Source organism: Nycticebus coucang, chromosome X (genome assembly GCF_027406575.1).
Source record: "Nycticebus coucang isolate mNycCou1 chromosome X, mNycCou1.pri, whole genome shotgun sequence".
Taxonomy (NCBI): domain Eukaryota; kingdom Metazoa; phylum Chordata; class Mammalia; order Primates; family Lorisidae; genus Nycticebus; species Nycticebus coucang.
Window position 1 is genome coordinate 110455616 of NC_069804.1, and position 24489 is coordinate 110480104.

Consider the following 24489-nt stretch of genomic DNA (forward strand, 5'->3'; position numbering starts at 1 on the left):
GGAACTAGTACCTATATTGCTCAACATGTTCCAAAATGTAGAAAAAGAAGGAAGACTACCCAACATGTTCTATGAAACAAACATCACCCTGATCCCCAAACCAGGAAAAGACCGAACAAAAAAAGAAAATTATAGACCAATATCACTAATGAACATAGATGCAAAAATATTCAACAAGATCCTAACAAACAGAATCCAGCAACACATCAAACAAAGTATACATCATGACCAAGTCGGTTTTATCCCAGGGTGTCAAAGCTGGGTCAATATACATAAATCTTTAAGTATAACTCAGCACATAAACAAATTAAAAAACGAACACCATATGATTCTCTCAATTGATGCAGAAAAAGCTTTTGATAATATCCAGCATCCCTTCATGATCAGAACACTTAAGAAAATTGGTATACAAGGGACATTTCTCAAACTGATAGAGGCCATCTACAGCAAACCCACAGCCAATATCGTATTGAATGGAGTTAAATTGAAATCATTTCTACTCAGATCAGGAACCAGACAAGGGTACCCATTGTCTCCACTGCTCTTTAACATTGTAATGGAAGTTTTAGCCACCGCAATTAGAGCAGAAAAAGCTATCAAGGGTATCCATATAGGGTCAGAAGAGATCAAACTTCGCAGATGATATGATTGTATATCTGGAAAACACCAGGGATTCTACTACAAAACTCTTAGAAGTGATCAAGGAATACACCAGCGTCTCAGGTTACAAAATCAACATTCATAAATCGGTAGCCTTTATATATCAACAATAGCCAAGCTGAAAAAACAGTTAAGGACCGTATCCCATTCACAGTAGTGCCAAAGAAGATGAAATATTTGGAAGTTAATCTAACAAACGATGTGGAAGATCTCTATAAAGAGAACAATGAAACTCTAAGAAAAGAAATAACTGAGAATGGAAAAACATACCATGCTCATGGCTGGGAAGAATCAACATTGTTAAAATGTCCATACTACCCAAAGCAATATACAATTTTAATGCAATCCCTTTTAAAGCTCCACTGTCATACTGTAAAGATCTTGAAAAAATAATACTTCATTTCATATGGAATCAGAAAAAACCTCAAATAGCCAAGACATTTACTCAGATATAAAAACAAAGCAGGAGGAATCATGCTAGCAGACTTTAGACTATACTATAAATTGATAGTGATCAAAACAGCATGGTACTGGCACAAAAACAGAGAAGTAGATGTCTGGAACATAATAGAGACCCAAGAGATGAATCCAGCTAGTTACCATTATTTGATCTTTGACAAGCCAATTAAAAACATTCAGCACAGAAAAGATTCCCTATTTAACAAATGGTGCTGGGTAAACTGGCTGACAACCTGTAGAAGACTGAAACTGGACCCACACCTTTCACCATTAACTAAGATAGACTCTCACTGGATTAAAGATTTAAACTTAAGACATGAAACTATAAAAATACTAGAAGAGAGTGCAGGGAAACCCCTTGAAGAAATGGGTCTGGGTGAGTATTTTATGAGGAGGACGCCCCAGGCAATTGAAGCAGCTTCAAAAATACACTACTGGGACCTGATCAAACTAAAAAGCTTCTGCACAGCCAAGAACACAGTAAGTAAAGCAAGCAAACAGCCCTCAGAATGGGAGAAGATATTTGCAGTTTATGTCTCCAACAAAGGTTTAATAACCAGAATCCACAGAGAACTCAAACGTATAAACACGAAAAGAACAAGTGATCCCATCCCAGGCTGGGCAAGGGACTTGAAGAGAAACTTCTCTGAAGAAGACAGGCGCATGGCCTATAGACATATGAAAAAATGCTCGTCATCTTTAATCATCAGAGAAATGCAAATCAAAACCACTTTGAGATATCATCTAACTCCAGTAAGATTAGCCCATATCACAAAATCCCAAGACCAGAGTTGTTGGTGTGGATGTTGAAAAAAGAGAACACTTCTACACTGCTGGTGGGAATGCAAATTAATACATTCCTTTTGGAAAGATGTTTGGAGAACACTTAGAGATCTAAAAATAGATCTGCCATTCAATCCTATAATTCCTCTACTAGGTATATACCCAGAAGACCAAAAATCACATCATAACAAAGATATTTGTACCAGAATATTTATTGCAGCCCAATTCATAATTGCTAAGTCATGGAAAAAAGCCCAAGTGCCCATCGATCCACGAATGGATTAATAAATTGTGGTATATTGGGCGGCGCCTGTGGCTCAGTGAGTAGGGCGCTGGCCCCACATGCCGAGGGCCAGCCCTGGCCAAACTGCAATAAAAAACCCAGCCCCGGCCAAACTGCAATAAAAAAATAGCCGGGCGTTGTGGTGGGCGCCTGTAGTCCCAGCTGCTCAGGAGGCTGGGGCAAGAGAATCGCGTAAGCCCAAGAATAGAGGTTGCTGTGAGCCGTGTGACGCCACGGCACTCTACTGAGGGCGGTACAGTGAGACTCTGTCTCAACAAAAAAAATAAATTAATAAATAAATAAATTGTGGTATATGTACACCATGGACTATTATGCAGCCTTAAAGAAAGATGGAGACTTTACCTCTTCCATGTTTACATGGGTGGAGCTAGAACATATTCTTCTTAGTAAAGTATCTCAAGAATAGAAGAAAAAGTATCCAATGTACTCAGCCCTACTATGAAACTAATTTATGGCTTTCACATGAAAGCTATAACCCAGTTATAACCCAAGAATAGGGGGAAGGGGAAAGGGAGGAGAAGGAGTGGGGAGGTGGGCGGAGGAAGGGTGATTGGTGGGATTACACCTGCGGAACATCTTACAAGGGTACATGTGAAACTTAGTAAATATAAAATATAAATGTCTTAACACAATAACTAAGAAAATGCCAGGAAGGCTATGTTTCACCAGTGTGATGAAAATGTGTCAAACGGTCTATAAAACCAGTGTATGGTGCCCCACGATCGCATTAATGTACACAGCTATGATTTAATAATTAAAAAAAAAGAATGGGGGGAGGGAGAGAGGGAGGGAAGGGAGGGGGGAGGATGGGCAGAGGGAGGGTGATTGGTGGGACTACACCTGCAGTGCATCTTACAAGGGTACATGTGAAACTTAGTAAATGTAAAATATAAATGTCTTAACACAATAACTAAGAAAATGCCAGGAAGGCTATGTTAACCAGTGTGATGAAAATGTGTCAAACGGTCTATAAAACCAGTGTATGGTGCTCCATGATCGCATTAATGTACACAGTATGATTTAACAATAAAAAAAAAGAAAGAAAAAATATTAAAAGGTAATCTTTTAGGGGAAAAATTTATTCTGTCTTGTTTTCTATATTATGTCAAGCTTAGTTGCATAGAAAGGCAGGCAAACCAACATACCTTTTGATTAAATGGGCTCGGCTATTCACGTAGTTGGAGTCAAAAGAATAGTTTTCAGTCTGCAATGAGAAAAAAAAAGATTTAAAAAAAAGGTTACATAGATGATTCATTAGAAGAGTCAAACTGTCCTGCTTAGAAGGAATTTTTCTATTGGGCCAAGAAGCAATGAATGAATTGGACATCAAGGCCACAGTAGAGCAGCAGCCTAAGGAATGCCTCTTCTTCCTTGGGTTCGTGAAAGCACTTTGATGGCATCAGTTCACACCTGCAAACCAGTACAGATTTGGTACAAACTTTCCCTAGATTATGACTGGATACTGACCATGCAACCACTTACACAGAGGAGACAATATGACCCACAATTGTTACAGAAACTAATTGCTTCCCCGTTCCCAGTGGAGACAATTCTATACCTATCAAAATGACTGGAAGCTCAAAGGTATTTTTATTAGTAGTAGATAATTAAGACGTTAAAATATTTATTCCAAAAATATGGAAATGCAGGCGAGGTAATCCCCCACTGTGGATTTAAACTCTGCACCTCCCTTTGTTTTAAGACATTTGCTGAGTACTGGGAATGCAGGAAGGCCTTTATTTTATCACAGATACAAAGGCAAACAAGTATTATGCCTAAAACAGGGTGAAGGGCAGTCCACAGCAGGTGCCAAAGCCTTTCATGTGAAACATGAAGTTTGCAAGCAAACTCCAGTCTCAGCTCCTATCATTAGAATACCACTGTTTAATCTGGAACAACAGCTTTATAAAAGCAAATACAGAATACCTGGCAGATGAAAGAGAAGGGAAAACAGCTTATGATCACCCAGAGATTGGGGGATTGTAGGAGGGGAGACCTTAGAAGGAGTGGAACCCAGGGAAAAGGTGACACTGAAGTAACTGAATGGCCTAGTAAAGTAGATCTTATCTCCAACACTAAAGCACTACTTTTGTTGAACCATTGTATGAACTGAAAAATGCCTAAACACGTCTCCTCCACCCTCCTGCTACCCTACCAGAAATTTCTAACATTCCCATTATTCCTTAGGGGTGTTCTGAAATCACTTTCACTGAGAGTGCTTGGAAAAGGAAACAAAATAGCTGTTTAGTGAACGATATAGCAGATTCCTTTCAGAACACTACCTGTCAGACACTAACTGCACTAGGCTCTTAAATGCAGCCCTTGCTTTCAAGGAGTTCACAGTTTGACAGAAAAAACAGGACAGGTAATAGCAGATACACCTACCAGTGGACACCAAACAGCCAGCAATCAGGGTAGGAACCCTAAGTACTTAGAATAGGTAAGAAGTGTGGGTTGGGGGGTGAGTATGTGGGAGAGAGAAGGAGAGAGAATGAGAAGGAAACTGAACTCCAATATTGCCCCATACTCGCTCAGGCCATGTTCATCCCCCACCCTCTATCATGCCTCTGATTTGAAGATGGTCTATGTAATATCCACTCACACTGCTTTTATCTAAAAGTTTATATCCACTTTAATGTAAACCCAAGCAATTTTTGATGCTGTTGGAATGCATGGATTGGGAGATGAAAAGCCAAAATGGTCAGTTCATTTCTAATTTGTCATAAAAAAGTGAATACTGAAATTGTTACATAATTATGGTAGGAGAAGGCAAACCTGAAGCTGTGTCAGGAATATAATCTAAGTATTTGCTACAAGTTTATCCATCAGTCAACCAACAAACACCTCTCAAGTAAATTCATTGCACCAACATAATAGATATAGTGTTGGTTAAATGTGTTCTTCGATGAATTCAGTAAATATATATTTTAACAAGTTAGAAGTCCCCCTACCCCTAAATATTATACTACTTCATTGAAGCAGAGAATTGGCTAAGCACTCAGCACTTCAATTATTCATGTCACTGGGCAACAGTGGGCAAATTACTGAATCCTTACATGTCTCAGTTTCCTCCTCTATAGAATAGGGATAATAGAACATGAATCCAAAGGAGAAGTTCAATTGTATTAACCAGGATTCCTGATGAGAATGGTGGGACTTCTTATCCTTAGCATTCTACAAAACCTGAAATTCCAATTAGGATCAGGAATTTGACCTCATTCAGGCAGAGAAACAGTAGCACATGCACATTCCATCTCAGCTTCTAAACTTAGAGATAGCTACACATACAAAAAAAAAAAAAAAAAAAGAAAGAAAAATCTAGAGGATTCTGGCTTTGTAGGAAAAGCATGAGCAACGTCACAAGCTACTCTCTTTAAAGAAGTTGTCATTACTGTTTTAAAGAAGCTGGTTCTCAGGAAGGGTTTCCTACCTTTGCATATGAAAGTCTCCTTGAACCACTGTGCATTGTGCATCAGATACAGAGCTTTGTGGAGACTTGACCTCCAGGCATGGTGCCAGAACTGCATGTTCAGGCAAAGAAGCAAAACCATGCAAATTTTATCCCTGATGACTACCCTACTTCTTGATCCTAATGCAATAATATATCTTATCATAAGGATTCCCACTCCCAGACACTGAGTTAAGAGACAAGTCTATAAGGCTTGCTTGTAGCGACCTTAACAATTCTCCCCCCTGCCCTGATACTGATCTGTTAACCCTGGGTAGATGTTCCAGGCAGGATCTGCCACTAGAAGAGGGAGATTATCATTGAAGCTTATCATCTTCCTTTCATTCTTCCTACTTTTATTCCACTCTAAAAGAGTAAACTACCCTTTCTTGTGGGCCCTGGTCATCAAATGTAAATATTCTGTTTCTCAAATCAGCACGGACCAACATGGGCAGAAGTCCCACACTGCATTATAATGCAATTAAGAGCAATAGTCAGTGAGGCGGGTTCCTAGAACCAGTTTTCTCAGACTGGATGGGCTATGCTGATTCCCCATTGTCTTGTGCCTTTGTAATCAGTCTCAGGTCTCTTTGTGAGGCAGCTGGGTTACAGTTATCGGGGAAAAAATCTATGCAACAGAATTATTCTAATTGGGTAGAATACACTATTCTGGCCTCATTAGTACTATATTCCAAACAACTGAATTAACTGGCCATAGATGGTCTAGCATAGTACAGGTCTACCAATACAGACATCAGATGTTCTACCTCATACTGATTCAAGATGTGCACTCAAACCCATCTCCTGTGCACTGAAAGAATACATATTTTCATACTTCTGGTGGAACAAAGGATGAGACTCAGACAATTCTGAAGAAGGAAATAATATAAACTTTTCTTAAGGAATAGTTTGCATGTCTTAAGTGAGTGGTTCTCAACCGTAACTAAACATTAGAATCATCACAGGAATGTCTTTTTTATTAAAAAAAAAAAAAATACTGTCACCAAGAACCCACTCCCAGTGATTCTGAGGTAAGTAGCCTGGAGCTGGGCCCAGGCATTAGTATTTTGTTAAAGAAAAGATAAAGTCTTTCAGGTAATTTTAGTGTACCTCCAGAGTGGAGAACAATTGTCCTGAGCAAAGGACTGGCTCAGGACAATTGTTCTAAGGTCATTTTCTAAGACAAGCCCAGATGTTTAGAAGATGGTACATCTTTTGTCAGATTATCTGCTGAGGTCATCTCAATATAGGATAAAGAATCACAGAAGAAATACATTTTTTGAGAAATAATACAAAAGCTTTCCTTTTTGCATGAAGGTATTGGCTCTTGTTTAGCCTTATTTAATCAAAATTTGCTTGACATTATTCCAATCCCCTCTCTAAGTATTCTAAATGGCAAATAACATGAAACATTTTGAGAGAGGAAATTTTCTCTAAATGTCACATTAATTTCACTAGGAAATGTCCCCATCTTTAATGAGACAGCCAGGTTAACATAGGAACATAGCAAAGAGACAAGAACAACATTGGCTTCTGAAAAAACCTAATTTTGACATTAAAAAAAATGGGTCTGAGCAAACTTTTATTTCCAATCTCGATGGCAAATAAGACTCACTTTCTTACCATGAAATATATTTCTCCCAAATCCTTTCTCTAATTAGAAATCTTTATCCCAGGAATTCACCCAAAGCAGGCTTCTCACTTGACCTAGGTTTAATAAAATATTGATTTTCTAAAACCCTCAAAGACTAAATAATTCTGGATAGCTGGTTTCCAGACAGTTTAGGGTTTTCCCCTTTAAGAATTAAAACTTTTATTTAAAACCCTAACCATTCTGTGTTGTTCCTGAAATGTATCACAAAGTTTCCCTTCATAAAACAGAGTATTAATTAAAAGCATAATTTAACTTCTTAGTGATTACTTAGAAGCACCTTTCTAAATATAAAGTTATCATGCCATGCAGGTTTTGCCTATACACCCAATGACCCCAAAGTGGATTTTTTCTTATTTTTAATTTTTCACATAGATCCATTACCAACTTGTTATCAAATGCTCCGTGTTATTTCTCAGTGCTGTTAGTGTATCAAAAGCAGCTCCTCTTCCATCTTGAATTTGATATTTTTATTCCACTGTTTTCTTGGAAACTATATAAATTATGCTTGTGAGAATAGTCTAGAAAATAAGAGTTACTAAATTTGGGGGAGAAAGCTGACATGGTGTTGTCCTAAGAAGGAAATTACATGATCTTTACTTTTGGCTAGGCACAGTGGCTCACGCCTATAATCCTACCACTCTGGGAGGCCGAAGCAGGTGAATTGGCTGACTCAGGAGTTCGATACCAGCCTTAGCAAGAGCGAGACCCCATCTCTAAAAAAAAAAATATATATATATATATACACATTATATATATGTATATATATTATATACATTTTATATATATAAAAATATATATACACATTATTTATATATATATATATATGTATGTATGTATGTATGTATGTATGTATATAGCCTGGCACTGTGGAGGATGCCTGTAGTCCCAGCTACTCAGGGGGCTGAGGCAAAAGAATCACTTGAGCCCAAGAGTTTCAGGTTTCTGTGAGCTATGATGCTACAGCACTCAACACCAGGGCGACTGAGTGAGACTGTCTCAAAAAAAAAAAAAAAAATACATGGACTTTTGTGTAATATTGTGGTTTGTGGTGTTGTTTGCATTTTACCTGTTTAGCAGCCTTCTTTGCTGACCACTTTCTATTCTCAGCTCCCTTTTGGATATAGGAAAGTTTCTAGTGAGACTTTCCAGTGTGTAATATGTTATTATGTTTCTATGTTAATAAGTCTGGCACATCAGAAGTCAAATACTTCCACTTTGTCAGGCCCCCAAGGTACCAGAGAATGCCCTACTTTAATTGTCATTTTGCATTACTTTTACAGTTCACTGAATAGTCCCCTAGTCTCTGGAAGAGTGACTATAGCTCTCTCAGCACCACATTTATCACCAGAACAGACTTCACCCTAAGGAGAAAGGAGTCCAATAAATTCAGATATCCAGGACTAGACTCTTTTGCCCAGTAGCACAAATCCCAGGTCACTACACCAAACTAAAAAAAGGTTGAAAACACTGGGATTAAAACAGAGATTCCTCAGAACTTCAAGGTTTTCATCTGAACATAAACAACCCTTTTAAATTACACTTTAAAAGTCCTGTCAAACTGAAAAGCATCGTAAGTGCAATTTGCTAATTACTTTTTTAAATTTTTGACTCAAGCCACTTTAGCAATACAAAAAAGAAAACTAGAATCCCCCATCATATGCACAGAAAAGTGATTTTAAAATGCCAGTTCTTTTTTTAAGTGCTGCCTTCTAATAATGATGATTATACCTATTGATCAATGATGAAAAGACCCATAACCTTTTCTAAAAGTGGTTGCTGTTTTAGATGTTCAAATGGCTGCCTCCTCCCAAAAGTGTTTTTTAGAAAAGAGTTGACAAGTGACTTTTTTCCTACTTCCTATCCGCAGCACATAAAAATGAAAATGTAAATTCTCTATAAAAATATAGCCAACATGCCTCCAGCTAGAATGTATATTCAAAGAGTTGTCCACCCAGACAGCAGCAGCTGAAGCAGAAATTAGTAAAAGTGGAATAAAAGGCATAGGATGCCATCTCTAGAAAGCTCCTATTTACCCTGAACTGGAAAACAATCAAGCTTTTAGTAACCACACTTATTGTCAGTCATATGGTCTCCACATACCCCGGCCCTAATTATCCCCCCCCACACACACACACACAGTTTGACTACATGTAATGTAGTGGGGAAGCCTGGATTCTGTTCCCATGGTTGTCACTGACTCACTGATGACATTATATAAATCACTTTATCCCTCCTGAGGTCTTAATTTATCCATCTTAAAATGAGAATAGACAAATGATCTTAGTGTTGCCTTCAAGCTCCAAGAATTTTAAGCTTCTAAAGTGAAGTGGTTCTTATTAATTCATTCATTTATTCATCCATTCAATAAACATAAACCAAAACTTGGGGATTTTTTAAAAAAGACATAGCCTACACCCTCAGGGAGCTTACAAACTAATGGATCTCTTGCCAAGGATGCTCAAAATGTCAACCATTCAGATTAATATGCTTACAGAGAGTGGCATATACCTACCTGCAGATACATGCATACACTCATACAGAGACTACTGGAGTGAAACTTGGAGAATTGTACTGCTACTTTAGAGAACTGAATAGCACCCTAATGGGTTGAGGAGAGTAGGTGACTTACATAGGAGAATTTAGCCCTTATATTTGTTATACGTGCATAACCCACATCATAGATGCAGGAAAACCCCTCTACTACCCAAGAAATTATAAAGGTATTAAAGTTCTTAGAAATAGTTCCATTTCCACAGCCTTAATCACCTTGTACCACTGTTTCTTCGCTTCCATATGCCTTTTGCTCCAGCCCATTCTGTAAAATGGATTATCTTCCACTATTTTCATACCACTGCTCTTTTGAAGACTTTATAATGGCTCCTTGTAACTAGCACTGAATCTAAATGAAGCTCTTAGCTAAGCAGTCATCCAAAGCAAGCCATCTAATTTCCCTCATTTCTAATATATTTCCATCACTGATCATACCACATTGCTTAGCATTTTCTCAGTACTTTGTCTACAGACTATATCATTTACTTATGAATTTCCTTAGGTTCTATGATTATTTCATGTCTGGATGTCAGTTCATTGCCCAACTGGACTGGAAGTTCTCTTTTGAAGTTCCTATGCCATATGCCATGATACTGGACACTTAGCAAGTATTCATGTAATGTATCAATGACTGGCAAGAGATAGAAGAGATTAAGTACAAGGCTACTTATAACAATTAAGGTAAATGACCAATTATTTTAGGCCAAGGTGATCCTATTTCTTCAGAAACCATCCATTCTGCCCATTGTCTTCAGTAGTTACAATTCATTCTCTGTTATCAACTCTTTTCATCCTATGACATCCCTGAGAATGGCAGTGATAGTGTTTCCAAACCCAAGTAGATAACATTTCTATGAAAAGATAAGGCTTCACCAGATTGTAGACCTCTGAGTCACATATTGTGAGTGTGGCAGCTACTTTTCTACATGTGGTAGACAACTCTAGGATTCCAGTGGCTTTCAGAACATGGCTATCAATGAGAAACACAGGCCATTTGGAAAACATCCAACAAGTTTAACATCTAACATCCAAGAAATTTAACAAGTTCCCTCTTGGCAGCCTCTCATCATCGCTCCTAAAGTTTCACTGGCACCATTGATGTGGTTAGACTCCCTAGAGGTGGCAAAGATGGCCTAGGGAAAGCACTTTTCTATGCTTTCATCTTTGGTCAAAGTTGTGCCTTTAGAAGAGCAACCCAGTGGCAAATTTCACTATAAAGGTCTTCTTGAGAAACCTAACAGCTTTCTGCAAGAATCCATGCAATTCAGAAACAAAGAATAAGTAGCCTAAAAATTATGCCATTAAACAAACAAATACAGGCTTCTGAAAAAAACCTTGGACCTTTTTCTAAGTCCTTTGTGGAGCATAGTGCACTCTGAAATAGTATCTGCTTATAAAAAGATCTCTGGAACCAGTTAATGCCTATTGTAAATACAGATGAAAAACGAACAAGACCTCACTGTGAGTAAAAGCAGCTTAAGAGTAAATAAAATGAAAACTCCAGTCATGTAAGTCAAACTATCTCATCCCACATAAACAAAGCTTAACCTGAGGACTAAATAGCTATCAACCACATTTGCCAGTGGAACAAACCCTGCAGTCCAATCACCATCCCAAATATGTAACTACAACACATTAAAGCTATTTTGCAGACACAGAGTACCTTTCATCCCCAAATATCAAAGCACTTTACAAGCAGGTGCCAACTTTTATTCCCCCTTAAACATCCAAGAAGACAAACACCCAGGTTAAATGCTACAGCCACTTTAAATACCAACTCAGCTAGGGCATGCCACAACAACAAGGACAACAAGAAAACCCCCAGGAGTACTGCTCTTGGCATTAACTGCTACTAAGATAACAAACAGAAGATGGTAACATTAGGGAAGTGATTAGCCTGCTTCATACCTATTTTTCTCAGAGTGACTTCCTTGGGTACTTCTAGTGTCTTGGGTTATGGGTTAAGACAGTATAGTATAATCCAGAAGTTAGACAAAGGAAAAATTTGGTACTCACTAACTCAGGATAGTTCTCTAAACCCAACTGGAGGTCCCAGTCCATTGCCCAAGAGATCCAGGAATCCACTTTGTTACCTAGAATCTTGGTGACTATTTCAATTATCCTTTGAGGCACTGGCAACCATCTTTAGAAGGTAACTTAAGATGACTAGTGATTTGGTGAGTGGCTTCAATTTCATAAGCTATGATTTAGTAAAGCTGATACAACTGATAATAAAAAACCAATGTAAGACCACATGCAATGGAATCCACAGATCCACAGTATGAGCTCTCCTGGATCCAGCCTATCTTTCAGTCCCTCTGGCACAGAGAAGGCCCAGCAATCTCAAAATATAAGGAGGTCCATTTCTTTCTGCTAAATTCTATTTTATCAGTGCCTCAGTTCTCTGCTGCTTAGCAGCTACAGAGCCCTGACTGCCTACAGAGTGCAATTTCTATTGAGTGAGGTTTCTGAGCTGCAAAGACTTCAAAATATTTGGAGGGAGAGCAGCAGGTGGCCTTGTGCCTGTGGGCCAAAATAACACCCCCAAATTCTGTTCCACACTCAATCCCATTATTTATATTATACACCACTTAAAACCCAGGTGCCTCCTCAAGCTTATTTAAGAGTGAACAAGTAACAGCCTTTGGCATATTGTTCTAAATCCATTTCCCTTCTACCAGCTTATTGCTCAAGCCTGTAAAATGTGATCATGCCAGCAAGAAACAATCGAGTGGAACACCATCTTAGAAATAGTGAATGCATTTGCTTCTAATATTGATGTTTTCCAATTAGGTACAATATAATGACTATTTTCTTATTTGTGGTACATGAAACCCTCTATAGCTCTCTTTTGTTGCAAATATTTTGATTACTGCCATGGCAAACAGAGGTGTCTCCGTACACTGGAATGAGTAGAGTCAAGGTTGTGTACACAGAGCATCCATTTATATCTACTGTCCAAAAAGAGATTATTTATTTCTAACTTGTTAAGTACTAATTTCAAATGTAATGAGACACAATAAATACTTTTCAAAATAAGATTCTTTATGGCTGTAGTTTAAATAAGGAGCATTTGGTTCTGTTTAAATTATCAGGCACTGAAGAAAACCCACAGGAGCCACCAGTCTATAGCAACTTAGGCATTGCCAAAAATTAGTACTGGAGGCAAGATAGAGCTTACACTTTGATGTCACCTTGTGAACCATAAGTGGGAAACAATAAGAAGAGTATTCAAGGAAATAATAGAAATGTTTACACATTCTCTAAAATGCCCCACTTATCCTTCCCCCAAAGGCTAACAGTACCTATTGTTTTATGCCAGATGTGGGGGTGGTGATGGAAGGTTAGAATTTTATCCTATTTGAAAATAGAGATTAACCAAAAGGATACTATCTGACATAAGAGTGCTGACAGCCATGCACAGAAAAGCCATAATTACACCTCACAAAGTAGCTAATATTATCAGCAGCTTGAAACAGTCAGAGTATTAGAAATCTGTAATGCAGTTATGCGATGTACCAACAGAACAACAAATACTAAAGCACTTCATATTTATATGGCTCCTTTTATCAAAAAAATTTCCAGAATGTCTAACAGGTTATTATGGAAAGGGATCCTTTCCCCCTATAGCTGAAACACAATAGTCATTTTGCACCAGTAAAGGTAAGTATAAAGGATTGCAGGAGAAAGAAAATTTACTAAACTAGAGAAACCATAAGGGAGAGGAATGTTTTTAGATGGGAAGAAAACAGACACTCAAGTTGGAAAGTGAGGCTGAAAGTAGCTACATTTTCTGAGAGCTCATGGCACAGAACTAAAGTTTTCTTTCTCATCCAGCCAGTAAGACTTCCATGAGGTGCTTGATGACTGTAATGGAGCAGGTGCCTCCTGTTAGTAAGAATTAGCAGTTGAAAATAGACACAATACACAAAAACTTGCCATTCGTTTTCTCAAAGGCTTTGCACCAACATTAACAAGTTAATCCCTTCTGCTTACATTATGAGATAAATAAATATTATTAACTCCATTAACAGTACTACAGAAGAGGTTAAAGAGACTTGCTGTCTACTAGAAACAAGCAGCTAGCCCTGTGGTTCTCAACCTTCCTAATGCCTCCTAATGCCGCAACCCTTTCCAGCGGTTCTCAACCTGTGGATCGCGACCCCTTTGGGGATTGAACGACCCTTTCCCCTTTCACAGGGGTCACCTAAGACCATGGGAAAACACATATTTCTAATGGTCTTAGGAGACACTGCTTCTCATGTGTGAGGGTCACCAGAACATGAGGAATGGTATTAAAGGGTCACAGAATTAGGAAGGTTGAGAACCACTGCTTCAATACAGTTCCTCATGTTTTGGTGACCCCCAATCATAAAATTATTTTCATTGCTACTTCATAACTATAATTTTGCTACTGCTATGAATCATAATGTAAATTCTGATATGAAGGATGTATTTTCATTGTTACAAAGGAGTTGTGACCCACAAGTTGAGAACTACTGATCTAGCATCTGCAACTAGAATTCAAGACTCCTCACACTGGGTCCTGCACTCACACCACTAAGCCACACTTCATTAGGATTCTGCAGTGAAATTAAAGTAATTAGGACTGGCTGACTAGGTGTATTATTTGAGAGAAAAAATACCCTAGCCTGCTTAAACATGACAGGTTTAAGGGTGGTGAACACAACTAGAGCAATTTCCTCCTGCAGGAAGATTAAGAAATAATGAGGGAGAACACCTCTCTCTCCCTCTACCATCATATTTCCAGAAGCAAAACCCAAGAACAATTCTGAACCTAATGTCAAAAAAAATTAATGCTGTCAGAAACCTAACACCATACTATGTCGGGCAGCATGCCCCTCAACCAGTGAAGTGATATCTCCCTTCCGTTCCCCACACCGTTCTCAGCATTCTACCTACCTCTCTCCTGGTCAATTTTTCAAACATGTTTAGAGACACATCTTTCTTTATTCACTCTTTTATATACACACAAAGGAAACTAGTACAACTACTCCTCACCCTGGTCAGCTCAGTACTTGTGTTTACTTGATAATAAGTTAATATTCTTTTCCAGAGCTAACCAGTAAAAACAGGTGTGGGTAGTATTCATTCCTTAACACTCTCCCTAGATATTAATAGATAGATGATAGATAGATAGATAGATAGATAGATAGATAGATAGATAGATAGATAAAGGGAGAGAAAGAAAATGTGACAAATTTTTGCTATCTGTATATTTTAAAATGTTTGTTCCTGTAGACCCAGCTTCAGTTAAAGCCAAAAGTCACCCCAATGATTGTTTCTTCAGATGGTTATAAGCTTAGAAAAGATCACAGAATATTAAAAGAAAAATCCTACAAAGCCTCCCAACGCAGAGCCTTTAAGATAAAAATATAAAATGCCTTTACTAGCTGTGTGACATTGCAGACATCATGGAATTTCTCTAACCCTTGATTTCCTAATCTACAAAGTGGAAATAATATCTGTCTGAATGATTATACAGGTCTACTTTTTTAGGACCGAATAGAATAACATATGCGCAAATGCTTTCCAAAAACTGAATCACCAGAAAAATGACAGGTTTTCTTATTACTAGGTCATAAACTTGATTAACTTGATTTCTTATCTATAAGAAATAAGAATACTATCAGAGTAGGGCAGAGCAAGATGGCTGACTAAAGGCAGCTTTTGTCAGAAGCTCCTGTGCAGAAGGAGAGTACTTGGACTGAAGTGAATGCCGGAGGTGAGGAGTTGAGAAAAAGGAGAAGAATGTGAGGTGCACACCATCCCCACTAAGACAAACTTCAAGGCCAAGGAAGAGGAAGGCACTTAACAGAATTACAGGTTCTGAACGACTACTCCCAAATCTCCTATTGTCAAGGGAAGCCTGTTCCCTCTCCCAACAGGGAAGCCTGTGCAGCTGGTTTTCTGCAAGCAAGAAAGGAACAAAAAGGACTTCCCACCTCAGCCCCCAGGAGATAGTCTCGAGTTCCTGGTTTTCCTACACCTGGGAAGCTCCAGCTCAAAACCCAATCCCCATCTTGCCTGGCACAAAAGAGAACAAACTTTCTCTCTGTAGTTCTGAGTCCACAGCCCACCCTTCCTCCTGTCTGGTTGCCTGGCAAACTGCCACCTGCAGAGGCTAGAGTTTTGGGGAAATACTCAGAAAGATGGGAGAGACCAATCCAGTAGCTCAGAAACAGTGGTGCTGCAGTCCTTTGATATTGAGAGGCGTGGTCTCAGCTGCCTCCCTTTCCCACGGAAGGCATTCCTTCCCTCAGCCCCTCCAGGAATTCTCAGTCAGAACTGCCAGCAGATTCTTGTTCTCTGGTGCCTGGCGTCCCTCTGGGCTTGTTTGGGTGGCAGTTGCTCACGCTGCCTGAACAGCTTGGCTGGCAATTGTGGTCAAAGTAGGTGGTGGATTCTTGCTCTCCTGCCACTACTGCCTGGGGCTTCAGGTTTGCAACGTATTTTACTCTGTGCTGAGGTATAGGAGGTTGGAATGGGAGGGATGCATTTTGTGTTTCAGGTCAGGGATTCTCCTCCAGCTATCATATGCGGGGGTCATAGGTATGCGGATCTTGGTTCAGCCAGGAGGTTCCAGCTAAATGATGCAACTCATTGGGATTGGGTAAAGGGCAAGATGATTATAGGACAGAGCCAGGCTGTACTGTCTCACCAGGAGAATCTGACTGCAACCCTGAAAGGGAGTTTTATGAGGCTTTAGAGGAGAAGTCACAAGCTCCAGCTAATTTGGGAAGAAGTTAGCTCTAGTTTCTGGGGCCTTCTAAGCCTGTCTCATCCTGCCAGGTTTAATTGCCAATTATGATGGTACAGGGTTTCCTAAGGGTCCCCACTTAGGTTATTTCTTAATATCTATCAGGGGCAACCTATAATTCCAAGTAAAAAAGTATAATATATTACAAACAAAAAGCTACAAATACTTATGGGAAGAAGCCACCAGAAGAATTCTGGCAAAATAAAAACTCAAAGCAGAGCAATTTCCACAAGATATTGTAGGGAGATACAGCAGAGAATGTCATACATAGAGAAATTGCTAAAATGTCAGAAATAGAATTTAGAATATGGATGGCAAATAAGATGATTTAAATGGAGAAGATGGAAACAGAAATCAAAAAAATACTCTAAAAGTTGTCTCAAGAAATTAGTGACTTTAATGACAAAGTAAGCAAGGATATGGACATAATGAGGAAAGATACAGCAGAGCTTAGGAAATTGAAAGATGCAGTCAAGTACCTACAAAACTCAGTAGAGATCCTCAGTAATACAGTAGAACATAGAGAAGAAAGAATTTCAGAAATTGAAGACAAGACCTTTCAACTATCCTAAGCATTCAATGAGGCAGAAAGAAGGAGAACAAAAACAGAATATTCACTGAGAGAGTTGTGGGATCATTCTAGAAGACCAAACATCTGAATTATAGGAATTCCTGAAGGAGAAGAGGATGGTTCTAAAGGCATTGACACTCTACTCTGAGACATTATACTGGAGAATTTCCCACCCGTTACGAGAGACACAGAAATTCAGATAGTGGATAGTTTCAGAACTCCAGCAAGCCTCAATCCAAACAAATCATCTCCTAGACACATTATAATTAACTACCAAAGCTAATATGAAGGGAAAAAATGCTGCAAGCAGCCAGGCACAAGAAAAGTCTTACCTACAAAGTAAAAAATATCAGGATGACCACAGATCTTTCAGCAGAAATGTTTCAAGCCAGAAGAGGATGGTCATCAGACTTTAACCTTCTTAAACAAAACAATTTGCAGCCCAAGATCCTATATCAGGCTAAACTGAGTTCCATTTGTGATGGAGAAATCAAATATTTTACCAACGTGCAAACATTGAGGAAATTTTCCACAACCAGACAAGCTCCAACAAGAAATACTCAGACCCACTCTTGGTAATGACCAACGCAATAGCCTATCAACAAAGTAAACACACCCAGAAAGTAAAGAACAAAACAGCCCCCACAATGGTCCTGGGCAGGGGCGGGAATGAGCTGTAGACCTCTGAAAAACAAGAGGATAAGAACTCCACCATATCTGTCAATTTTCTCAATATATGGGAACAGCTTGAATTCCCCTCTAAAGAAGCACAGAGTGACTGACTGGATACAAAAGCTCAAGCCTGAAATGTGTTATCTGCAAGAAACACACCTAACCTCAAAGGATAAAACAAGACTCAAGGTGAAGGGGTGGAAAACAATAATCCAGAAAAATGGAAATCAGAAAAAAAACAAGGTTAACAATCTTATTTGCAAATACAATTGAATTTAAACCAACAAAAATAAGGAAATACAAAGACTGACATTACATACTTGTCAAAGGAAGTGCACAACATGAAAACATTTCAATAATTAACATTCATGCACAGTATTTGAATGCTTCCTAAATCATTAAAGAAACTCTAAGTGATTGAAACAATATGGTATCTTCCTGCAGTATAATAGTTGGAGATTTTAACACCCTCTTGACAGTACTGAACAGATCCTCCAAGCAGAAACTAAACAAAGAAATGATGAACTTAAACATGACCCTAAAACAAATAGACTTAACAGACATATGCAGAACTTTTCACACTAACAAAACTGAATACACATTCTTGTCAGCCCAGAGATCATCCTCCAAAATTGATCATATATTAGGACACAAACTTAACCTCAACAAATTAAAAAAAAAAAATAGAAGTTATTCCTGCATCTTCTTGGACCACCATGGAATAAAAGTTGAACTCAACATTAACAGAAATCTTCATACCCAAAAAAAGTCATGGAAACTAAATAAGCTTATGATGGATGACAGCTTAATGACAAATATCAGATTAAGAAAGAAATCATTATATTTCTTGAACAAAATGATAATGAAACCACAAGCTTGCAAAAACTGTGGGATACTGCAAATGTAGTCCTAAGAGAGAAATTTATAGCATTAGATGCCTTCATTAGGAAAGCAAAAACAGCTTGCGCAGTGTCTCATACCTGTTATCTTAGCACTCTGGGAGGCCAAGGTGGGTAGATTACCTGAGCTCATAGGTTTGAGACCAGCCTGAGCCAGAACAAGACCCCATCTCCAAGAAAACTAGCCAGGTGTTGTGGTGGGCACCTGTAGTCCCAGCTACTTGGAAGGCTGAGGCAATTGAATTGCTTGAACCCAAGAGTTTGAGGTTGCTGTGAGCTATAATGCTACAGCACTCTACTGAGGGTGAAAAAGTGAGACAAAGAAAGAAAGAAAGAAAGAAAGAAAGAAAGAAAGAAAGAAAGAAAGAAAGAAAGAAAGAAAGAAAGAAAGAAAGAAAGAAAGAAAGAAAGAAAGAAAGAAAGAAAGAAAGAAAGAAAGAAAGAAAGAAAGAAAGAAAGAAAGAAAGAAAGAAAGAGAAAAGAAAAAGAAAGAAAGAAAAAGAAAGTAGAAATAGAGCAAATCAACATCTTAATGGACCATCTCAAGCAACTGGAATAGAAAGAACACTCTAACTCCAAACCCACCAGAAGAAAAGACATAACCAAAATTAGAGCAGAATTAAATGAAATTGAAAACAAAAGAATCATTTGGAAAACCAACGAAACAAAAGAATCATTTGGAAAACCAACGAAACAAAAAGTTGGTTGTTTGAAAAGTTTAGTAAAATTGATAAATCCTTGGCCAGACTAACCAGAAACATAAAAGTAGGATCTCTAATAACTTCAATCAGAAATGATAAAGGGGAAATAACAACAGATACCATAGAAATACAAAAGATCCTCAATGATTACTACCAAAACTCTATGCCTCAAAATGCAAAAATGTAGAGGAAAGAAACCAATACCTGGAATCACAACACCCTCTTACACTCAACCAGAAATAATTAGATATTTTGAATATACCTATATCAAGCACTAAAATTGCAGCAACTATACAAAAATCTTAAAGAGAAAAGCCCTAGACCAGATGGTTTCACACCACAATTCTATCAAACCTTCAAAGAAGAACTAGTTCCTATATTACATAAGCTATCCCAAAACAAAGAAGGAAGGAATCCTCCCCAACATGTTCTATGAAGCAAGTATCACCCTAATTCCAAAATCAGTAAAGGACCCCCCCCAAAAAAAAAGAAAATTATAGCCCAATATCATTAATGAATATCAATGAAAAAATATTCAAGATCTTAACAAGCAGAATACAAAGACACATTTAAAAAAAAAAATTATATACCATGATCAAGTCAGTTTTATCCCAGAGATTCAAGGCTGGTTCAATATATGCAAATCAATAAATGTAATACACCACACAAATAAAATCAAAACTAAGACCATATTATTCCCTCAATTGATGCAGAAAAGGTTTTTGGTAATATCCAACATACTTTTTTTTGATAAGAACACTTCAGGAAATGGGCTTAGTTGGGATATTTCTTAAACTGACAGAGGCCATCTACAGCAAACCCACAGCCAAGTATCATATTGAATGGAATAAAACTGAAAGCATTTCCACTCAGAACTGGAACTAGACAAGGATGCCCACTGTTGCCACGGCTATTCAACATAGTGTTGGAAGTTCTAGCCATTTCAGGCAGGCAAGAGAAAGATCAATAGTATTCAAATGGGGTCAGAAGAGGTCAAACTCTCACTCTTTGCAGATGGCATGATCTTATAGCTGGAAAACCCCAGGGACTCGAACTACAAAGCTTTTAGAAGTTATCAAGGAATATAGCAGCATCTCAGGATACAAAATCAACACCCACAAATCAGTAGCCTTTATATATGCCAATAATAGTGAAGTTGATAATAAAATCAAAGACTGTATACCTTTTATAGTAACTCCAAAGAAGATGAAATACCTGAGAATTTATCTAACAAAGGATATGAAAGACTTCTATAAAGAGAAATAAGAAACTATAAGCAAACAAATAACAGAAGATGTTAACAAATGGAAAAACATACCATGCTCATGGCTGGGCAGAATCAACATCATTAAAATATCCATTCTACCCCAAGGATTCTGCAGACTTAATGTAATCCTCATCAAAGCACCAATGTCATACTTTCAAGAACTTGAAAAAAATAGTACTTCACTTCATATAGAACCAGAAAAAAACGATAGCAAATGCAATTCTTAGAAATAAAAACAAATCTGGAGGTATCACATGACCAGACTGAAGGTTATACTACAAGTTTATAGTGATTTAAATAGTATGGCATTGGCACAAAGATAGAGATACAGATCTATGGAGTAGAATAGAGAATCTAGAGATGAACCCAGCCACACATCATTATTTGATCTTTGATAAACCAAACAAAAGCATGCTGGGGAAAATAATCCCTATTTAATAAATGGCACTGGGAGAATTAGTTAGCCACGTGTTAAAGACTGAAACTGGACCCGTACCTCTCATCACTGACAAAAATTTGATTCTCAATGAATAATAGATTTAAATTTAAGAGATGAAACAATTAAAACCCTATAAGAGAGTTTGGGGAAAACGCTTGAAGATATTGGCCTGGGAAAAGATTTTATGAGGAAGACCCCACCCCCCTGGCAATTGCACCAACACCAAAAATAAATAAGTGGTATTTGATCGACCTAAAAAGCTTTTGCACAGCTAAGAGTACCACAACCAAGGGCTCAACTACAAATTGAACTTTACCATGGAAGTAAGAATATAAACTAAAAATCTGCACTCTTGTATTAATTTAAAACATTCTGGTACAAATATCTTTGTTATGATGTGATTTTTGGTCTTCTGGGTATATGCCCAGCAGAGGAATTACATTTTGGAAAGATATATGGAGAACACTTAGAGATCTAAAAATAGATCTGCCATTCAATCCTGTAATTCCTCTACTGGGCATATACCCAGAAGACCAAAAATCACATCATAACAAAGATATTTGTACCAGAATGTTTATTGCAGCCCTATTCATAATTACTAAGTCATGGAAAAAACCCAAGTGCCCATCGATCCACGAATGAATTAATAAATTGTGGTATATGTACACCATGGAATACTATGCATCCTTGAAGAAAAATGGAGACTTTACCTCTTTCATGTTTACATGGATGGAGCTGGAACATATTCTTCTCAGTAAAGTATCTCGAGAATGGAAGACAAAGTATCCAATGTACTCACCCCTACTATGAAACTAATTTAGGGCCTTCACATGAAAGCTATAACCCAGTTACAACCTAAGAATAGGGGGAAGGGGGAAAGGGTGGGGAGGGAGGGGGGAGGTGGGTAGAGGGAGGGGCATTGAAAGGATCACACCTGTGGTGCATCTTACAAGAGTATATGTGAGGCTTGGTAAATGTGGAATGTAAATGTCTTAGCAAAGTAACTAAGAAAATGCCAGGAGGGCTATGTCAACTAATGTGATGAGAATGTGTAAAATGGTCTATGAACCAAGTGTATGGTGCCCCATGATAATATTGATGTACACAGCTATGATTTAATAAAAAATAAATAAATTAATAAATAAATTTCTATCAGAAAAGAGGATTTAAAGAAAGAAATAAGAATATACTTTATTTTATAAATAGAATACTTATTTCTATTTCCAACTAGACTACCATTAAACATTGTGAACAATTTTCTTTCTAGATTCCCTACCAGGATATTTTACCTCTTCTTTCCTTATCTGTCCAATCAGTAAAAGGAATAAGGTGGTGAAAACATTCTTGCTTTTGGCATAAGAAATTCTGGCATGGGAAATCTCTAATTGCTGATTCAATAGGCATAATAGGAGAGAGAGAGTTTGTGTGTGTGTGTGTAAGAAAAGAGAGAAAACTAAGCTTAGAGAGTTGAAATGACCTCACATTATCTGAAATTACATGAAAGGCAAGATTTGAGACATTTTAAAGCCTTTATAAACTAGTTTTCTTTGCCCCATTTCCTTCCTTTGTTATGATTGAACTGTCACAGAGTATCTTTTCTTTAAGGAAAAAAAAAAACCTCATCTCAGGGTTAAGTAAAGCCCATTAGCATGCATAATTCTGAGCTGTCAGCTGGAAATGAGCAATTCAGAGGTTAGTGTAGTATGGTAGCCAGGAAAACAGGGTTAAAGGAGTGGGGTGCCTTGACTAAGGCTTGGATCCCGACAATCCAATTCAGGACTTCCTTGGAACTTGACTGTGGGCCTACTCAACCATTCCACAGAGTTGTGCTGTTCAATAACATAGACACTAGCCACATATAGCTATTTAAATTTAAATTAACAAAAAATGAGTTAAAAATTTAATTCTTCAATAACAGTAGCCACATTTCAAGTGCTCAATAGCCACATGTGTCTAGCACATCCTGGACAGCATGGACATAGAACATTTCCATTATCACACAAAGTTCTATTGGAAAGCAGTGCCTTTAAGAAAGACTGTCGGCCTGTGACTCAGAATTCTTCAGTTACGAAATATGATCCAGGAAATATGAAGCATATACTTATCTCTATCACATCACACCTTGTATTGCTTAGTTATCTGTCACTGCTACTAGGTGAGGAACTTCTAAAGGGCAAGGACTATGTCTTTAGTATCTGTATCTGCAGAGCCTGTCATTGTTCTGGCACAGGCCAGGTGCTCACCTGCTATTTGTTAATTAATCAACAGCTGATGTTAGACCCATATGTGAGATAGTTCAACTATCTCTTTCATAGGTTGAATCAGAAATGCAAAATTTGTAAAGCTCTTTTAAGAAAGTCTGTTGTTCTTCCTAGGCTTGAATTTGTTTCAAAATTGCTCAAGAATTTAGACAGTTGAGGAGACTGGCTGGCTTAGGTCAAAAACACACTAATTTTCTGTCTCCCCATCCCTGTATTCCCAATTCTTTCATTCATCCAAAGTAACATTTATAAATCTAAACAATTAAAATCTCGTGTCTATTAAGATGCCAGCTCACAATACACATAATATTGAAGATGACATAATCCACATCTTCAAAGATGTTTTATATTATAACATAATGAGAAACACCTATAAGGCTGGGGATCTCAATGGTCCAATTTTAAAAAATATATATTTTTTTTTATTTGAAGGTTTGATAGAATTGTGGTGTGAAACCATCTGGTCTAGGGCTTTTCTTTTTAAGATTTTGTATAGTTGCTGCATACCTTATATTGGTATGGCAACTGTTTTTTACAGAGTCTTAACCTATGCTCTTTTCTAATAACCATGATCTTAAGACATATATAGGTAAAGTAATATTTTCCCTTTTTAATAGATGGAAAAACTGAGGCCCAGAGAGCTTCTGAATCCATGATCAAATAGCCAGTTACTGGCAGAGTTAGAGCAAGAACCTAAAACTCCTGGTTCCCAAACCAGGGGACCTTCCACCCCATCTAACTTTGTAAACCATAGAAAATGGAATCCCAATTGGCTGATTTTCTGATTTCGCTTTCTATTTATAGTCCCTTCTGAGATCTGTCCTTCATAAATTTAAAATAAATCATTTTATGCAATATTTAATTATTTCCTCAGATCATGATAGAGTCTTCAATTGCTTTACTGACAAATATCATTTGCAAATGTTCTTGAAATCATTACTGCAAGCTGACAATGCTATGCTATCCACTGCAAGTCTGCAAACTTTGAAAAATGCCTTTTTGGGCTCATACACTTCACAGAACCCTATACCCATAGAGCA

At 37.8% G+C, this 24489-nt stretch overlaps 1 protein-coding gene across 3 annotated transcripts in view; it reads right to left on the reverse strand.

The window, feature by feature from the left end:
- Nucleotides 1-24489, reverse strand: part of PCDH19 (protocadherin 19) — a 114477-nt gene that overhangs the window by 45648 nt on the left and 44340 nt on the right. For all 3 annotated transcript variants that reach the window (XM_053580911.1, XM_053580910.1, XM_053580909.1), the window contains one exon: nt 3352-3410. In XM_053580911.1, the coding sequence (XP_053436886.1) occupies nt 3352-3410 (59 nt within the window). The remainder of the gene's footprint in view (nt 1-3351; nt 3411-24489) is intronic.